Here is an 18,792-nt window from a genome sequence, read left to right on the forward strand (position 1 = left end):
TACCAGCTGTGCCTCCATGCCAACCTCTTCACAATTTCCAATGCATAATTCAAGAATGTGAAGGAAAGTTCTCCACACCTTTATGAGTGTAGCTTCAATAATACTGGAAGTGTGACAATATTCAGGCAAAGTAGGTTACTTGAATTATACCACCCTAAACATCCCTGTTCCCTGAAGAATGAGGACATCTCCGATGCCCTGGTTTGGAACACCTCATGCTGGGTGCAGATGCGGCGTAGAGAGTAGGGGATAGAGGTGTTACAGGAGGCAGGGTGGGAAGAAGTGTAGTCCAGATAGCCATGGGAGTCAGTAGTTTATAGTAGGTGTCGGTCAGAAGTCTGTTGCCTGCGATGGAGATAGTGAGGTCTATAAATGGTAGGGAGATGTTGGAAATAGTCCAGGTGAATTTGAGTGCCGGATGAAAGGTTGTGGTGAAATGGATGAAGTCAGTGAGTTCTGCATGGGTGCAGGAGACAACACCAATGCAGTCGTCGATGTAGCGGAGGTAGAGTTCGGGGATAGGGCCACGGTACGCCTCGAACAAGGTTTGTTCGACGTACCCTCCAAAGAGGCAGGCATAGCTGGGGCTCATGCACATGCCCATAGCTACGCCTTGGATTTGGAGGAAAGGGGAGGACTTACTTAAATATTTTCTAACATTACGGAATTTAAGTAAGTTCCTATCCTTAATAGTTTTCTTAGGATGTTTGGCAACAAACTCTCCAAGTAGTGAGTGTATTCTTCAAATGAAACCAGTTAAATAATTACTGCTTGGATTTTATTTTTCAGGATGCAATACTGAAGTACAATGCAGGATATGCAAAGAAATGGGACTTCACTACCCTGAATTACCTTTGCACTGAGGTAAGATAAATACTGATGAGCTTGTAAGGACATGAAACGGGGCTACGTACTTTTCAAATTCACTGTTGGCATTAAGGGCCAGTCCCACTTATGCAATTTTTTTCGGCGACTTGCCCTTAATGTTGCTGCTTTTGAAAAATTGCAACATAGATCGTGTGTTGTGAAGGAGAATGTTACAAGTTCTCTTCCAACTTGTTTTAAAATTATTGTAACAATTTACCTTTTGGCATGGCAATAAATCACTTTATTTTAGTAAATAAGTTGGTAATGTCAGTTGATGTTAAGATGTATGTAATGAAAATCAGTTACATTTTAGTGGCTTTAATCTCCTTGTACAAAGAAGCTCTTAATTACATATCCAAAAATTCAAAATATTAAATTGATTTTAAAATTGCACTTTAAGAAATCTTCAGCTCATGAAGAGGAGAAGCAATGGGTAGGATTATTGACTCCCCCCCCCCCCCCCCCCCCCCCCCCCCCCCCCCCCCTCTCACCAGACCAACACATCAGCTTGTCTTTTGGGATGACATGTATTGGTAGTGAGTTATTAATGTTAGATCCGCAAGAGGAAATTATGTTGATAATATATTGAAATGCAGGAGTTCTGAAGCGTTTTGGCCACTGCTTCTTTCTTAACTTGATCAAGGAATGTATTTCACGTTTGTGTATATTATTGTCACATCGTGAAAGGAACAATGAAACTGATTTTTTCAATTGGCTCTTCTGATGAATGAATAAACGACCAGTATGTCAAGGACCAGCTAACAAGGTGTTATACTCCTTATAATTTGCTTATTTTGTTGTGTTATGTTAATTCACATTATTGGGTAATTTGGATATGTTTCTATAAAATAACTTTGATCTTGTGATTTCTGGAAACAAGGAAATCAAGGGAAATAAAGCTAGTGCTCAAACATAGTCGTGATATAAAAGATCTAAAGGTTTGATGGGCTGTATAGCCTACGCCCACATCCATTTCTTCTATTCAGTCATGTGAAAGAACTTAAACCAACATGGTACTTGGTGTGAGATTTACTGTGTACTTCTGATGTAAATATTGATTTTTGTAATGCAGTTCAGTTTTAGTGATGTTTCCAGTAGCTGCTCTGTTTTTGTGGCAAGCATAACTTTGCTTGCACATTGCTTTAGAACTTAGTGCTGAATCCAATTACCATTCTCCTTCTAATCCAGGAATAGTTAATTTCCACTTCACTTATCATTTATCAACATTCTGCTGTATTTTGTATAGAGATTCAATGCAAGGGGAGGTCAGGCAACAGAAGGTACACAAACCCTAGAGAAACTGATCTCCATTGCCTACCATTAAAATTGTCAAAATCCCCATTAAAGGCAGATGGTCTATTATCATTTTACACCAAGTATAAATTTAAGATGGTTATTTAATTTCCTAAGTGTATTATTTTTTTAAAAAGAAACATCTTCAAGCTGTTGGGGAAGTAATTGGATTATAGATAGAACATTTTTAAGTTGATGCAAGCTTAAAGGATTTTGCTGCATACTTGTGTGTGCATTGTTGCATTCATCGGGAACATGCACCTGAAATTAAAATGGAAGTTCAGTGTAATTCTCTTATTATTTAATTATTTGGTTAACCGCCACCTGTCTCAGATGGGCAATTGATCTCTTACCACTGTCATGCTCTCTTAACTGCTGGTGAACAGTTGACAATGTAAAAGTTCAGGTGTACCTCTATATACAATAATCAGGAAAGTGAAATGTTATCTCAGTATTTACCACATTCTCAAAGTTAATGATATTTTACTATTTTAAAGGTTATATGGAATTGCAATAAATCAATGCCATTTTTAACTTGTATTTAGTTTTTAATGTGTACTATAGTTTTTAATACTGCAGAAATGTCTTTCCTTGCTGCAGGGGGAAGTAGTTAGAAAACCACTTGCCAGAAGGGAGTTTCAGATATTACTTTATAATCAAATACTTTAAATTTCTATCAAATATCTGCTATGTGAAATGAGTTCAAAAAATGATTTAATTTGCAAATTGAAAAGAGCAATATTAATGGGTTTACAAACTTACTATTAAATTAAATAACTATGCATTTAATTAAATTTTATCGGGTAAGCCGAATGTAATTTTTAATACAACTCTAATTGGCCATGAGCACTAGATTCAAGATAACCTTCTCTCCAGGGTTTTTTTCCCACCTCTAAATATATTGACAATGAGGGGATGGCCATCTATTTTACTGCATCTGAATAAGGTTTCCTGGCAAGGTATTTCATGTTTTTCCGGTGAATTGAAATTAGTTTGCAGTAAAATTTTAAGCAAGAAATCAGGCTATTAGTTTCAGTTTTAATAAAAATTCAAATCAAATTTAAAATGCATACACATAGATGTACTGTTTCTGAAACCAAATCTTACTGGTTCCAAGGCGAGCGGACTTGTCCTGTTGCCGGGCCATGGCTCGACGGGTCCCTCCCATTCCAAAATAGGGAGCTGCTAATGTAATATTGAAGGAGATTCCTTTCCAGCTTCCTTCCCCTCCATCACCCCATCAGTCTGAAGAAGGGTCCCAATTTGAACATTCTGCAGAAATGTCTCCTGACCTACGAGTTACTCCAGCGCTTTGTGTCTTTTGTGCTTATTCTACTTGCCTGATTATATCTTGCTGCAATATAACTGTCCTATTTGCAGTTCACAAGCTTTGTGTCTTCAGAAAATGTAGAAATTGTGGCATGCACTCCCAAATCTAGGTCACTTAATGTACATCAGAAAAAGCTATCCTTGGGGAGCACCAGTCCACCTTACCTAGGGTCCATAAAACAACACCCATTCACCATCATCCTCTGTAACCAATTACTTAAGCAAATCTCACTTTCATGCACTCAATGCCCCTTTTAATGCCACACGCTTTAACTTTACTGATAACCTTGTAATATTGCACGCTGTCAAAAGCCTTCTGGTATTCCATATACACAACACCAATTGCATTGACCTCTTCAACTTTATTGCCTCATCAAAAATTCTAATAAATTGATTAAATAAAATTTGCGCTAAACAAAACTCTGCTGGCTTGCCTTAATTCTTTTTTCTCCCTAATTGTGCCCCAGACTGATGCATCTAAATGCTTCCCAATATCAAAGTTAAATTGTAGTTAATGGACTTTTTTCAGCAAGAGAGTTACACTTGTATTCTGCAGCCCTCTGGTACCACTCCCTTTCCATGGAAGATTATAATCAGTGCCCAATGATTTCCTCCATACTTCCCTTAAAGGTCTAGGATGCATTCCATCCCTTCTTATCCTATTGACGTATCTTAGCCAACTTCATCAGTATAAAAGCTCAATTTATAACCCTGTCTCAACTATGTCCTTCACTATTACTTCAGAAGCTCCCTCTTTTGGATGAAGATGGATGCAAAGTACTCATTCACCCACAGTGGTGCAGCAGTAGTGTTGCTGCCTTACAATGCCAGAGACTCGGGATTGATCCTGGCAATGAGTGCTGTCTGTACGGAGTTTGTACATGGGTATTCTCCAGGTGCTCCAGTTTGCTCCAACATCTTGGGGACGTGCAGGTTTGTAGGTTAATTGGCTTCTGTAAATTGCCCCTAGTGTTGAGGATATGAAAGTGGGATAACTTAGGACTAGTTGGTCAGTGCAGAATCAGTTGGTCGAAGCGCCTATTTCCATGCGGGAACTCTAAACTAAACTACCTTAAAAACGTCTATATACAAATTCCCGGTTTTGTCCATAAGGACTCTTGCTATTCCATGCGACTCTAATTAATTCTACTGCGGCGCTTTTCTGTATTCTTATTTGTCTCGGCACTGTCTTTACCTTAATTTTAATTTTCACTTCCCTACTGATTCCTTTATAATCATCTGGTATGTGATGTCAAGTATTTCTGAAGCTGAGTTGCGCCATGAAATGTAAAGAGTCTATATTTGGATTTTGCTTTCCAATAGAGCTACATAAACTGGGATCACAGTGTGGCATTTGCTGCCGTTTCTCAGTTGGCTGTGAAGTGAGGGAAGCAGTTCCGTAGACAAATAGTTACCCATCTAATAATACCCAAAACACTTGGGTTGTGTTTAGTTTAGAGATACAACGTTGAAAGCCGTTCGGCCCACCGAGTCCGTGTCGACCACAATCCCCACACACTAGGGACAATTTACAATTACCAAGCCAATTAACCTATAAACCTCTATACGTCTTTGGAGTGTGGGGGGAAACCAGAGAGAGCCCACACAGTCACAGGGGGAGCGTACATATTTTACACAGACAGCACCCATAGTCAGGATCGAACTTGGGTCTCTGATGCTGTAAGGCAGCAACACTCCTGCTGCACTACCATGCCACCCTATATAAGCTAAATACATATTTTTGATGCATCTAGTGAACATCTTTGGTTTTCACATTAACATATTCTCAAATATTTTAATATTTTTACAGGTAGATATCATTACGGAACAGTAGACATAACACAAAATTTAAAAATAATTTGTCAAACTTTCCAATTTTTTTTATCCTGTTCTTATCCACAGAAAATTGAGAGCATGGAAAACTAACCTCAAAATATTATTTTTTAAATGACTAACCGAATCTGACTTTAATGTGCATTATATCATCATTGCCTGCAGTCTACTTTTTCTTTGGCTGAATCTCACTTCTGTAATGTTTATTCTGAGTGATGCCCTGTGACAAGACCAAGCATCTCTATTAATCTGCACTGGCTACAATAAACATATTTTCTTTGATTTATTTTAAGCTAAGCTGTCTGCCTGGAGGTTTGTACAATCAAAAGCAATGTTTGCAATAGTGGGAAGTCTTTTTTTTAATCTAACACTACAATCAGAAGTGACTTTTCTTTTGTATTTTTCAAGTGGAGGAGAAGATGCTTCTTCCAACTCCATTTGGAGATAAAATTTATGGTTTACAAATATACACACAAGCTATATTGAAATAGAATTGGTTGGTATCAAACAAAAATCTTTCTAAATTGTCTCTATGAAAAATTCATCCGTAACCTTTTCATTTGAATGCCAATCCAGGGCACCCTTTTTACAGACCATGCTACTTTTGAGCCTAATGACTGACTTGTCTGATGAATGATAGTTCTCTCCCAGACTTGCTGAAGTGGCTTCTGAAGATCATGATTTTTTTTTAGTACTGTTTTCTTTTCAACGTTTCAAGCAAGCTGCCCATGAAAGAATTGACCTGTTTGAATTAATCATTGAAAAGACTAGAATACTCAGCAGGTCAGACTGCAACAATGATGAGAAAGAAAGCAGAGATGCTATTTCAGGTTTCTAACTTCCAATCTAGGGTAATGTAGTCCAGTGCTAAATGTTTTTCCATTTTTGCCTCATCTTGTATTTACAATCTTTTTCACGGGAAATTATAGAAATATGTTTTGAAACAGATTTCCACCAATTAAAATTGTGGCAGCACTCTTATATTGAATGTGGTGAAGCAAGATTTTGTCCCATGAGATAGATCCTTGATGTTCAAAACTTTTTCTTTGTAACTCTGAAGAATCTTTGCTGAAAATATCATTCTTTCTGGCTGAACAAATAAAAGAAAATCTGCTTGGCTGACTGTTGGTGTCTGGTTAAATGCCTCTTAAATGTTGCTATTGTATCTGCTGCTACCATCTCTCCAGAGAGCATGTTCCAAGCACCTACCACTCTGTTGAAACCAAAAAATAAATGCATCTACCATAAGCATTCTCCCTCTGTGGCCTTAATTCCATGTCCATTTTAGTTGTGCATCCAAGCTATTTCTGCCATGCTCAACAACATCTTCCCAGCGCCATCATTTATCTGTTGCAAAGGTATTTAAAGCATGGCTACCAAGTTTGTCTGAATGCCAAATAGTATGGTAAGCAGAACTAAACACAATATTCCAAATGTGGCCTAACCAACACTTTATACAGCTGCAACATGACTTCTCAATGTTTATATCATGACTGCTGAAGGACAGCATGGGGCGTGCTACCCATCTACTTGTGTTGCCATTAGTCTGAAGAAGGGTTTCAGCCCTAAACGTTGCCTATTTCCTTCGCTCCATAGATGCTGTTGCACCCGCTGAGTTTCTCCAGCACTTTTGTCTACCTACTTGTGTTGCCATTTTCAGGGAACTGTGAACTTGCACCCCAAGTAAAATAATCATTTTTGAAATGTTGGAGGCAAGGGGGTTTTATTGTCATATGTTCCCGATGGAACAATTAAATTCTTACTTGCAGCAGCACGACAAAACAATATAATAAATAATAAAATAAAGTTCAGTGCGTGTGTGTATATATATAAACATTTTTAAATATCATTTTTAAAAAGGCAACTGTCTGCAGTGACATGTTGCAAGCAAAGTATATCATTATTCCAACACTTCTTTAAAAAGAGACTGACACTATTGCCAATATGAAACTCAAACGCAAGCATGGAATCCGATATATGCCAATAAATTGAATTGAGATGGACACTTACATAGCGCACACTTCGTCACTCTGACAACAACAGTCCATTAACATTGCAGCTGGTAAGGTTAATTAGCAATCTGAAAGTGCCAAGAAAAATAAATTCACAAGATATCCCAGAGATGCAGCTTTGTAAGCGAATCTCACCCATTTTAATTTGAACTTTGATTGCTTTTTGTAATTTGTGTTGCCACATCCATGAAAGGTGTTCTGTATGTGGCTGAAAAATTAATGGTATTTTGCAGAGGGCAAGATACATCTTTGATATACTTTATTGAAGCACATATGGGAAAACTTTATTAATGAATTTCTATTTTAAGTTGCAGCCATTTATTTGTAAGATGGTTTTATGGAATAATTCCTCAAGAACTGGAGCACAAACTCAATTGGAGCACTAACTTTTAAGTGTTTAAATAAAAATATAGTAGGAATGCTTAACGTTTGCCTGCATCCGTGAAGAGAAGCAGAGTTAATATTAGCTGATGGGAACGTTTAGTGATAGACAGATGGTGGGGAAATGCATTGCTTCCAAAACATGTACCACCCTTTTATCACCCACTTTCACCTGGCACCACCTCCACCATTCATATATTTGCCTGATACAGATATTCCCCGTGGCTCTCTCACCCTCCTTCGTCACCACTTTTTTTATTACCAGTTCAGATTTTAATAATAAATCTGAAACATTTTCTGGTCCTCCCCCCCCCCCCCCCCCCCCCCCCCCCCCCCCCCCTGAGGTACTGTGAAAAGCTTTTGCAAATATGAAAGTACCATTACATAATCATCATTAATATCGTCTGGGGGGGGATGAGCAATTTTGTGTGTTTTATCTCTCTCATTTTACTAAGATGTGCAGTGAAAGTGACTGCACAGTCTGCAACAGAGCTCATAATGTTGATGAAGCTGAGCACTCTATCAACTCAAGTATACATTTTATGTTTTTATGAGATTGAAGTAGACTGACAACTAATTAGGCAAGGTGCAGAGATGGAGCATGAAATCAGCAGCTGTTGCTCTTTCTCACAAGAAGAACATTTAAGTATTTTTACACGTTGTGAATGACCCAATAGAGTATTTAATTTGCCACTTTCTGTGACTGTTGGTTGGTTTGTTTCAGTAAATGCTCGATGGACACTAGAACTAATGAATTTATTAATCTTATCACTGAAAGTGGGATTTGTCCACTTGTAATGAGGAGATATTGCAAAGTGCATGTTTTGGAATCTGAACAGTGCATATGTGTAAAAGATGAATTTAATCTTTATTATCTTCCCATTTACTGCTTAACTTCAAGCAGTTTCCAGTTGATTTTCCTCATTTATAGTTGTGATTATTTGAACAATCCTTATGGTTTGTATTTCTTTTAGGAATGTTGAGTATAGCTCAGCAATAGACATGACAATTATATTATGGATAACAACTGATTTTCCCTAGGGAATATAAGATGATATTTCCCTGCACAGAATGTTTAAACATTTTTCAAGTGCGCACACACATGCTTGCAAAAGTCTTAAAAACTGTAACAATCCACCAGGTGGCGACAGCAATGGCTGTCTGGCCAGCAGTCTGTCATGTCCCTTCTCTGTTTTTATTATTTTAAGTGTGTTTTAAATGTGTGTTTCAATGTTTCTTGGTTAGTTTGTGTGTGGGGAGGGGGGGGGGGAGGGGGGGATAGGGGTAAACGTTTTTCAGTCTGTAGAAGGGTTTCGGCCCAAAACATTGCCTATTTCTTTCGCTCCGTGGATGCTGTAGCACCAGCTGAGTTTCTCCAGCACTTTTGTCTACCTTCGATTTTCCAGCATCTGCAGTTCCTTCTTAAACTTTTTTCAGTCACTTACCTCGACGGAGATGCGACTTTCTCAGTCGCATCTCCTAACAACTGGAGTGGTGCGGCCTTTCCTGGAGACCGGCCTGGATCATCGCGCGGCAAGCGCGGCACGGACTTTAACATCGCGGAGCTGCGATCCTTTGCCAAGGATCGCCAGAAGAAGTGCTCTGACCGCAGGGCCTGTGGACTTTTCACACCGTGAAGGTCTCCGGTAAAAACATAGAAACATAGAAATTAGGTGCAGGAGTAGAGGCCATTCGGCTCTTCGAGCCTGCACCGCCATTCAATATGATCATGGCTGATCATCCAACTCAGTATCCCGTACCTGCCTTCTCTCCATACCCTCTGATCCCCTTGGCCACAAGGGCCACATCTAACTCCCTCTTAAATATAGCCAATGAACTGTGGCCTCAACTACCCTCTGTGGCAGAGAGTTCCAGAGATTCACCACTCTCTGTGTGAAAAAAGTTCTCCTCATCTCGGTTCTAAAGGATTTCCCCCTTATCCTTAAGCTGTGACCCCTTGTCCTGGACTTCCCCAACATCGGGAACAATCTTCCTGCATCTAGCCTGTCCAACCCCTTAAGAATTTTGTAAGTTTCTATAAGATCCCCTCTCAATCTCCTAAATTCTAGAGAGTATAAACCAAGTCTATCCAGTCTTTCTTCATAAGACAGTCCTGACATCCCAGGAATCAGTCTGGTGAACCTTCTCTGCACTCCCTCAATGGTAAGAAGCGGCTGACTTGGGAACTCCATGTCGCGGTGGGTTCCAATCCGTCCGGACGTCGGAGTTTCGATCATCCCGACGAGAGGGCCTGAACATCGGACCCTCTATAGCGGTGAACTGCAGAGGGTTCAAAGGCCCCGCCTGGTGAACAAAGGAGGAAGATGACTGAACTTTATTGACTGAGGAATGTTGATTCCGCCGTGGTGGATGCTTATGTTAAATTTTATTTTATGTGTTCTTTTCACTTAGTATGGCTGAATGGTAACTCTAATTTCACAGTACCTTCATTGGTTAAGTGACAATAAATTTGAACTTGAACAATCAGCCGGTACAATTCACGGGGAAAAAATGCTGTTAATTGTATGCATTTAAGGTCATAAGTAATAGGAGCTGAATTAGGCCATTCAGCCCTTCAAATCTACTCCGTCATTCGATCTACCTCTTCCTCCTAACCCCATTCTCCTGCCTTCTGCCCAAAAGCTCTGACACCAGTACTAATTAAGAATCTATCTATCTCTGCCTTAAAAATATCAAGGATCAAAAAAATTCAAAGGAATAAATTTATTGTGTGATTATTTACATAGCACACTTCAAATCTTGGGACCACACGCTTTGGTGGTATGTACACTCTCTCTCAAGTGGTTCCACAAGGAAAAGGCTGTGGGATGCTGCCACTCTGGTTTGTAGTCAAATGACTGAGCACACTGCTCTATGTGCATGCTGCAGCTCTATTTGGCATTTGTACCTTTAAAGGAAAATTTGCCATGTTGAATTTTGCACCAGTCATCTGTTCAAAATGAAGATATTTTAAAGAAGGGATTGGGTTCTATGGTGCTGGTGAAGTTTCATACTTTGGTTTGGGTCTTGTGCCCTCTAGTGAGGAAAAAAATAATTCTGCTCCGTTGACTATTGTCAAAACAGCCAAAGTCCGAGAATTTCCTAAAATTCTATTCTTTCCTTTTACAAACTACACTCCACATACCAATTCCTCTCTGTCCAATGCTAAAAGCCAAATAATTACAAATCGATAATAATATTATTGAGGAAGGAACGTAGTCACGAAACTGATGTTGATTTTAGAATGTTGCATCAGGACTTTTGTCAATAGACCGACTGATCTCCATTTAAAATTCTGTTCCTGTTCTAGTGTGTTCCTGCCAACAGATGGCACTGCTCGGTCATTTTGCTTTTTTTCCCTTTGTCCTTGGGACATGTGTACTTCGTCGCTAAAGAATTACCACAGTAGTTTCGTAACCCATGTTACTGATATTTACATAATTGATTAATTGCATTTAAAAGTGCATTAGAATGATTAGAACATAAACATGCATCAAATCATAAGTAGTGAATGTGCAATGACATCACCACCAATTGAATAATATATTTCCCATAACTGCAGGTTTCATATTAGACTTGGTTTTGTAGATTTTTGCCGATCGAAAAATCTGAGGTATCTTTCAAACCTATTACCTTGAAGTTTCTGAACACATTTGCTTAGTTACTGCAGTGACTTCAAAGGGAAGTTATGCTCATATGCATTTTAAATGATCTGTCTTTGGAGAAAAATCCTGATACAATATTCTAAAATCTATATCAGTTTTGTGACTATGTTCCTTCCTCATTAATATTATTATTGATTTGTATTTTTTTTTTTAGCATAGGACAGATTAATCGGTATGTGGAGTGCAGTTTGTATAGGAAAGAATGGAAGTTTAGGAAGTTCTGGGACTTTTTTTGATGTATATAAATGACTGTTTTTGATGTATATAAATGACTTGAACTTAACGTAGATGGGTTGGTTAGTAGGTTTGCCGATGATACCAAGATTACTGGGATTACGAATGGTGAGGAAGGCTGCCAAAGGAAATAGATCAGCTACAAAAATAGGCGGAGAAATGGCAGATGGCATTTAATCCGAGCCACTGATGCACATTGGGAGGTCAAATGTAAGGGGAATATAGCTAATTAATGGCATGACTCTCAACAGCATTGATGTGCAGAGGGATCTAGAGGTCCATAACTCCCTGAAAGTGGCAACACAAGTCGATAGAGTGGTAAAGTAGGTATAGTCAAGTCAAGTCAAGTCAAGTTTATTTGTCACATACACATACGAGATGTGCAGTGAAATGAAAGTGGCAATGCTCGCGGAATTTTGTGCAAAAGACAAACAACAAAACAACCAAACAAATTATAAACACAATCATAACACACATATTCTTTTACATAATAAATAATGGAAGGAAAAACGTTCAGTAGAGTTAGTCCCTGGTGAGATAGGCATTTACAGTCCGAATGTATATATGTTATGCTACTTTCATAGGTCAGGTTATTAAGTATAAGAGCCAACAAATCATGGTGCTGCTTTATAGGGCCTTGGTGAGGCCACATTTAGAGTATTGTGTGCAGAGCTGTTCACCCATTACAAGATTTGGAAAGTGTGCTTAGGAGGTTCAGTGTTGATCAGACAGTCAGATCCTATTTTCCCAGGATGGAAAAACCAGTACTAGAGGGCATAACTTTAAAGTGAGTGAGGCAATGTTTAAAGGAGCTGTGTGGGGCAGGTTTTTTTTACACAAAGGGTGGTTGGTGTGCACCTGAAACACAGTGTTGGTGGTGGTGGTTGAGGCAGATATGATAGTGGCATTTAAGAGACTTTGGATAGCATATGTAATGAAGAGGTATGCATTATGTGCAGGCTGATAAAAGGTGGTCTTGGCATTATGTTCAGCACAAACATTGTGGGCTGAAGGGCCTGTTGTGCTATGCTGTTCTATATTCTACATCTGAAGGGGAGAATGGATGAGTGATGCTGAGAATTTTAACATTCCCCCAGCCCCAAACTTTTTTTTTTGTCAGTTGCTGCAATCACTGCCACATTTAATGTAAATATTAGCACTCTTCACTGGTATTTCATAGTGAAGAATTTTAAGATGTTTTCCTGTAATAGTTTCATTCAAATCCTAGTCATCTTACAGTTTCACTTCTGTTTTGGCTGTTGGCAAAATGCATAAATGTGTGACATTGAAAGTCATTAATTCTGATTTGGACTTGATAGTTGATCTGCTCTCAGAGACACTTACGTATAAATTCTACTTATTTAAAAACTGCTTAGCCTAAACCAGATCTTTACAGTAAAAGGACCTTGTGGATAATCAAATAACTGAAAGCTAATAGCTTAAAACCTTTTCTTATCAATGGAAATTGAATAAAGGATTTCCATGGAAATTTGATTAGCTTTTGAGTCATCGTACAATGACTATGACGATAAAGGAAGAGGCTCTGTGCCTAATTCCATCTGTAAAATATTAAAAATTGTTCATGCATATCTTGAGACAAACTGCAAGCATCCTATGTTCATATATAACATGTTAACAATTCATTTGTTTGGGAACTAAATTCAACGTACAGGGGAAATTATGATTACCTTTTGTTTGACATTGAAGAGTCACAGATTCTGACTTGGATTTGTCGGCTAAACCACTATCAGAGACACTTAGTCATTTAAAAACTGCTTCGTTGAAACCGGATCTTTGCAGTAAAAGGATCTTGTGGATGATCAAATAAGAGAAAGCTAAAACAGAAAATTTTCAGCAGCACAAACTAAACAAAAACATGGAAGTAATGAACTGGTTTACAAAATAGACACAAAATGATGGAGTAGCTCAGCAGGTCAGGCAGCATCTCGGGACAACATGGATAAGAGACATTTTGGGTCAAGACTCTTCTTCAGACTGATGGTGGTGGGGGAAGGAGGTGTCTGACTTGCTCCTCATTGTATTATTGGGGTCCAAAATAAAATGGAGTTTAGTTCCTTGACAAAATCTAACTCAAATTAGAACACAATGTTTTGCAAAGGCCATGCACTTTATGTAAAAACGAAAAAACTTAAAGAGCGCAATTTGAGTATAGATTCAACGAGATTCAGGTCCATGGTGCCCAATTAATGAAACATAGCTTGGTGTGCATGGAATTAAATATGAGTGGTAAGAAGCAGAATGTAGTAAGTTGTTAAGCAGCCTATGTATTTTTCTAGACATTTTAACAGATACTAGTAATTTTTTTTTCAAGTAGACTCCTACGGACACAGTTTCTTAAAAATAAACAATTTACAACCAGGAAGCATGTCAGTACCCTTGTACAACTCTCATGCTCAAATAGAGTGCTTTGCAATCTGCAGATGAGGTGAACATTACTGCCTCAAGACAGCATTTGACCAAGTCTGGCATTAAGAAGTCCCGGTAAAATTGAAGTTGATTGGATCCAAGTGGAAAACATCTCCCGACCTGGACTCTGCTTCCACTGACCTTTGATCAAGAGAGTTCAAAATGCTCATGATTCGAGAGAGAGAGAGATTTAAAAAATCATTATCTCTGCCTTTAATGTCTGACAGGTAAAGTTTGGACAGGCTAGGCTTGTATCTACTGAGGTTTAGAGCAACCAGCTTTGCTTTTGGACAGAAACATACCTGAGAGTTCTTGGCACGATTGTTGTGGATATGTTTCCCCTTGTGTGAGAATGAAGAAGCTGCAACTCTAGATTCTCATACGAGGGGAAATATCTCCAACTGCATCCCGTCAAGAACCCTCAGGATCACTATGTTCAGTTCAGGCTGCTCTAAGCTCCATTGGTTACAAGCCTAGCCTGTTCAACTTTTGTTTTTTAGACAATCCACACATGCAATTAATCTACTAAACCTTATTTGCATTGCTTCCAATCGTCTTCAATTATACTCTGCTGTTTCTCATCATTTAGATAATTCACATTTTCTTTTTCCTGCCAAAATGGACAATTTTCCAATTTCTTGCATTATATTTCATTTGTTTTATCTGATTTGCCAGGACATGTTAAGTTGCAAAGTAAATACAGTTCATCTTTGAATGCTTTACGGTCTCCATCCATTCAATGCTATTTCAGGCAATCTACTGAAAATATGAAGTCATCTATTTGTAAATGAATTGCCTATTGGAGGTTTATGTGGAGCAAGTTGTTTTCTACACGGAATGGTGACTGCCTGGAACACAATGCCAGTGGTGGTGGTGGTGGAGGCAGATATAACAGTGGCATTGAAGAGGCTTTTAGATGGTCACGTGGACATGCAGGGAATGGAAGGGTGTAGATCAATGTAGGCTGAGGAGATTAATTTAACCTGGTGTAATGTTTAGCACAGACATTGTAGTCTGAAGAAGGATCTCGCCCCGAAACATCACCAGAGATGCTGTCTGTCCTGCTGAGCTACTCCAGCATTTTGTGTCTATCTTTGTGAACTTAAGGGACTGTTCCTGTGCTGTACTTTTCTATTCCTGTGTCAATGTAAAATATACATTTCATTCCACTGTTTTCCTCCAACTCCAACAACATCCTAGTTTCTTCCTGCACCAGCATTAATTCTTGTCATTAAATCAGAACCTTGGATTTACCTTCCTGCACATTTACTTAAATTAAATTGTGTCCATTTCCCCTTTGCTCATTCACTTAATCATTTTCTGTGTCTCTGAATAGTATCAAGTCCCCTTGCATTCAACCCTTGGCCATATATCTCAGTGTCATCAGCAAATGCTCTCAGCACCAACCCCTGTGTGAACTGAAACATGTGAAAGACGAAGCACTTGGGATCTCAGTTGTTTCTTAATCCCAACCAAGATGTTGCTAAACCATTATGCTTTAGCAATGCATTTTACAGAAAAGTTTACTTGACAGTGTTCAATTGGAATTTAAAACAAAAGGATTGTGCCCTACATGATAACACTATACCAATAATCCTGAAATTAATGATACATTTAAAAAATAATGTTGACTTAGAATATCTTTTCATTTCTATGAAACTTGATATATAAATTGATTTAAATTTGCATTTGGGAAGAAAATAAAAGTGCATTAAAAAAAACCCCACATGATCCTGAATTAATTATACATATTTTCTTTGTATTCGAACAAGATGTTTGCAAACAGTAAATATCAAATATAATTGGGATCACTATGTCAGTATTTTAATGGGATGATTTAATTAGTGCATCTTGTCATGTTTGACAATTTTCTTTTGAAATGAAGTCTCGAGTTGAGTTTTTTGTGTGGGGGAAAACACAACCTTTTTATGGAGTGGAATGGAAGCTGCATAATTTGGTGCTCTAATTAAATGTAGAAATCATAGATGCACTTTTATGCAGAATTATTTTACAATCTTCTTACTTCTAATCAGAAAGCAGAGTAATTGAGGAGCATGGTTGACATTTGTGGATGTCTCACATCACGCTAATACAATTGAGTTTATTACCTTGCAAGTAAATAAAGATGAAAAGATTCAGTTAATTATTTCCTGCTGACCCTGTTGAGGTTGAGCCTGGAGGTGAAGGAGGTCTGAGTGGTGGTGAGATTGACAGTTTGGCTAAATGACGACTATAAAACTCTATATTGTATCACAGATGATGTCTACCTTTAAAGATCTCTTAATTAATGAAGACATCTAATTTTGCATTTCCCTCGTACCAGCAGGTAATAAAGGCCAGTCTGAAAATATTTATCATTGAAAAACAAAAATATTCTCTCCCCAGTGGCTCCATAGTAGGTTTTTAATCAGTGAAAATGAAAGACCATTGTGACCTTCACCATCCTGGCAGTATTCTGCAACACTTTGCTTTAGTTCTCTTTTTTCTTACCCTACTTTTGGACCTATTCTTTAATTGCCATGTCCTATACATTAAAAACTCTTTTTCTAAATCTCCAAAAATTATATATATTTTAAGACCTGCCACTTTTTTCCCCACTAGGCAAAAGTGCTGGAGAAACTCAGCGGGTGTGGCAGCATCAATGGAGCGAAGGAACTAGGCAACGTTTCGGGCCGAAACCCTTCTTCAGACCGAAACGTTGCCTATTTCCTTCGCTCCATAGATGCTGCCGCACCCGCTGAGTTTCTCCAGCACTTTTGTCTACCTTCGATTTTCCAGCATCTGCAGTTCCTTCTTAAACTTTTTTCCCACTATTCTCTTTTCACCCGGATATTAATTGCAGAATCTGATAATGTTTCCTGGGTTGATATTAGTTAATGTGGTGCAAACTAGAAAGAAAATGGTGGCTTTCTTGATCATGATTGGCAGAGCTGGTAGTAATGTGTAGAAACAAAGAACTGCAGATGCTGGTTTACAGAACAAAAGGCACAAAATGTTGGAATATCTGAGCAGGTCATGCAACATGTCTGGAGACCATAGATAGGTGATGTTTTATGTCTGGTCCCTTCTCCAGACTCCTTCCTTATGTGCAATATTTTTGAGATAGTTGGTGGAATGGAAGTGTGGACCAAGGTGTCTTTGAAGGGATTGGTCCCTGCTAAATGCTGAAAGGAGATTGGGGGGAAAAAAAGATATGTGTAGGCAGGAACTGCAGATCCTGGTTTAAACCAAAGATAGGCAAAGGCGTGAGATATAAGTGGCTGAGGCTGTCAAGGTCTTTCTTAACAGGGAAGCCATGCTCCAGAATAAAAAACATTTTGGGAGACACTCTTGATGGAAAGTCTCCTCCTTGGAGAAAATAGGTCGGAGACAAGAAACTGGGAGAATGGAACAGAGTCTTTTCAGGAGGCAGGGTGGTCAAGATATCTGGAGTCAATAGGCTTGTAATATATGTTTGTGGTCACCTTTCAAGGTAGACACAAAATGCTGGAGTAACACAGCAGGTCAGGCAGCATCTCTGGAGAGAAGGAATGGGTGACGTTTCGGGTCAAGACCCTTCTCTACCGTATCTCCTGAGATAGAGACACAGATCCAGAAAATATAGAAATGGCAGGATGGAAATTGGCAACATAAGCAATGAAACTGAAGTCTGACGAATTGGCCCAACCCAATGCGTCGTTTGTCAATTCCCTCCACAGATGCTGCCTGATCCTCTGAATTCCTCCAGAATGTTGTGATTTCCTCAAGATTCCAATAACTGCAATATCTTATGTCTTCACTACCTTTCTGTGAGGGTTCAGGACTAATTTCAGCAGTTTTTTTCTTCATATGCCACTGTATATTTGGTTCTCCACTATTTTTACATGATTTGCTTCACCAAGGAAGGTTGTGTTCTGCTACCAAACTTTTCATAACTTTGGCAAAATGACTTTTGCATTCATCGATAGCAACATTGAATGGTGGGAAATTATTTTTATTGAATCTCAGCGCTATGAAGTGGAATGCAAGATTATAATTTTGATAACCTGAATGTGCAGAGGAAATCTTCCCATTATTGCCACCTTGTAGTTCAACAAAAATCACTTGTAGGTGGTCTTCAGTTTACCACATGATAAGCAAAATTTATTGCACAATGTATTGTTTCTAAACCAGATTTTTATTTTCTGTGATGCTGCTAAAATCAATTGAACAAACCAGTTCTAAATGCTGTGGACATAAAAGACAACATTCTTGGGAATTTGCACCAAATTGGTCCATGTCAAAAAATAAATTTGTGTTGGACAAAGCACTCAGCATAATGACAATCACTAATGGTTGTTACATTCCTTAAAGCAGTAATCACGTGTTTCCAAATGTAACTTACAATCAATAAATTACATTTTTCTCGAAAAATGCATCTTAACCTTTGAGAGTGGAAAGTCTAGCGGCAGTCTCAATTTTGATGACAGTGAAGTATTAAACAGTCTGGGGACTTGTAACAAAGGAATGCTGTCTATTTACTGATGCTTTTGGCCCTCAGCAGAGAAGGATGAATAATAACTTCTTAAAAAATACGCTTGTCATTCTTGCTCCTGAGCAAAAGGGAAGACGTGGTTCAGCCGAAATGCAGATGTGGATTTACAGTCCACAAGATAACAAAGTCAAAGCCTGATGGATATGTTTATTTTCAGTGGACTTGGTTCTTTGAAATACCATTTACTTGGCGCATGCCTGATTACAAATTTGACTTGAAATGTTTAGAATGTAGCCAT

At 38.5% G+C, this 18,792-nt stretch overlaps 1 protein-coding gene across 5 annotated transcripts in view; it reads left to right on the forward strand.

Annotated features, from left to right (window-relative positions):
* parga (poly (ADP-ribose) glycohydrolase a) overlaps positions 1-18,792 on the forward strand; it is a 97,149-nt gene that overhangs the window by 15,132 nt on the left and 63,225 nt on the right. For all 5 annotated transcript variants that reach the window (XM_055661652.1, XM_055661653.1, XM_055661651.1 and 2 more), the window contains one exon: positions 790-864. In XM_055661652.1, coding sequence (XP_055517627.1) covers positions 790-864 — 75 coding nt within the window. The remainder of the gene's footprint in view (positions 1-789; positions 865-18,792) is intronic.

This window comes from Leucoraja erinacea, chromosome 34 (genome assembly GCF_028641065.1).
Source record: "Leucoraja erinacea ecotype New England chromosome 34, Leri_hhj_1, whole genome shotgun sequence".
NCBI lineage: Eukaryota > Metazoa > Chordata > Chondrichthyes > Rajiformes > Rajidae > Leucoraja > Leucoraja erinaceus.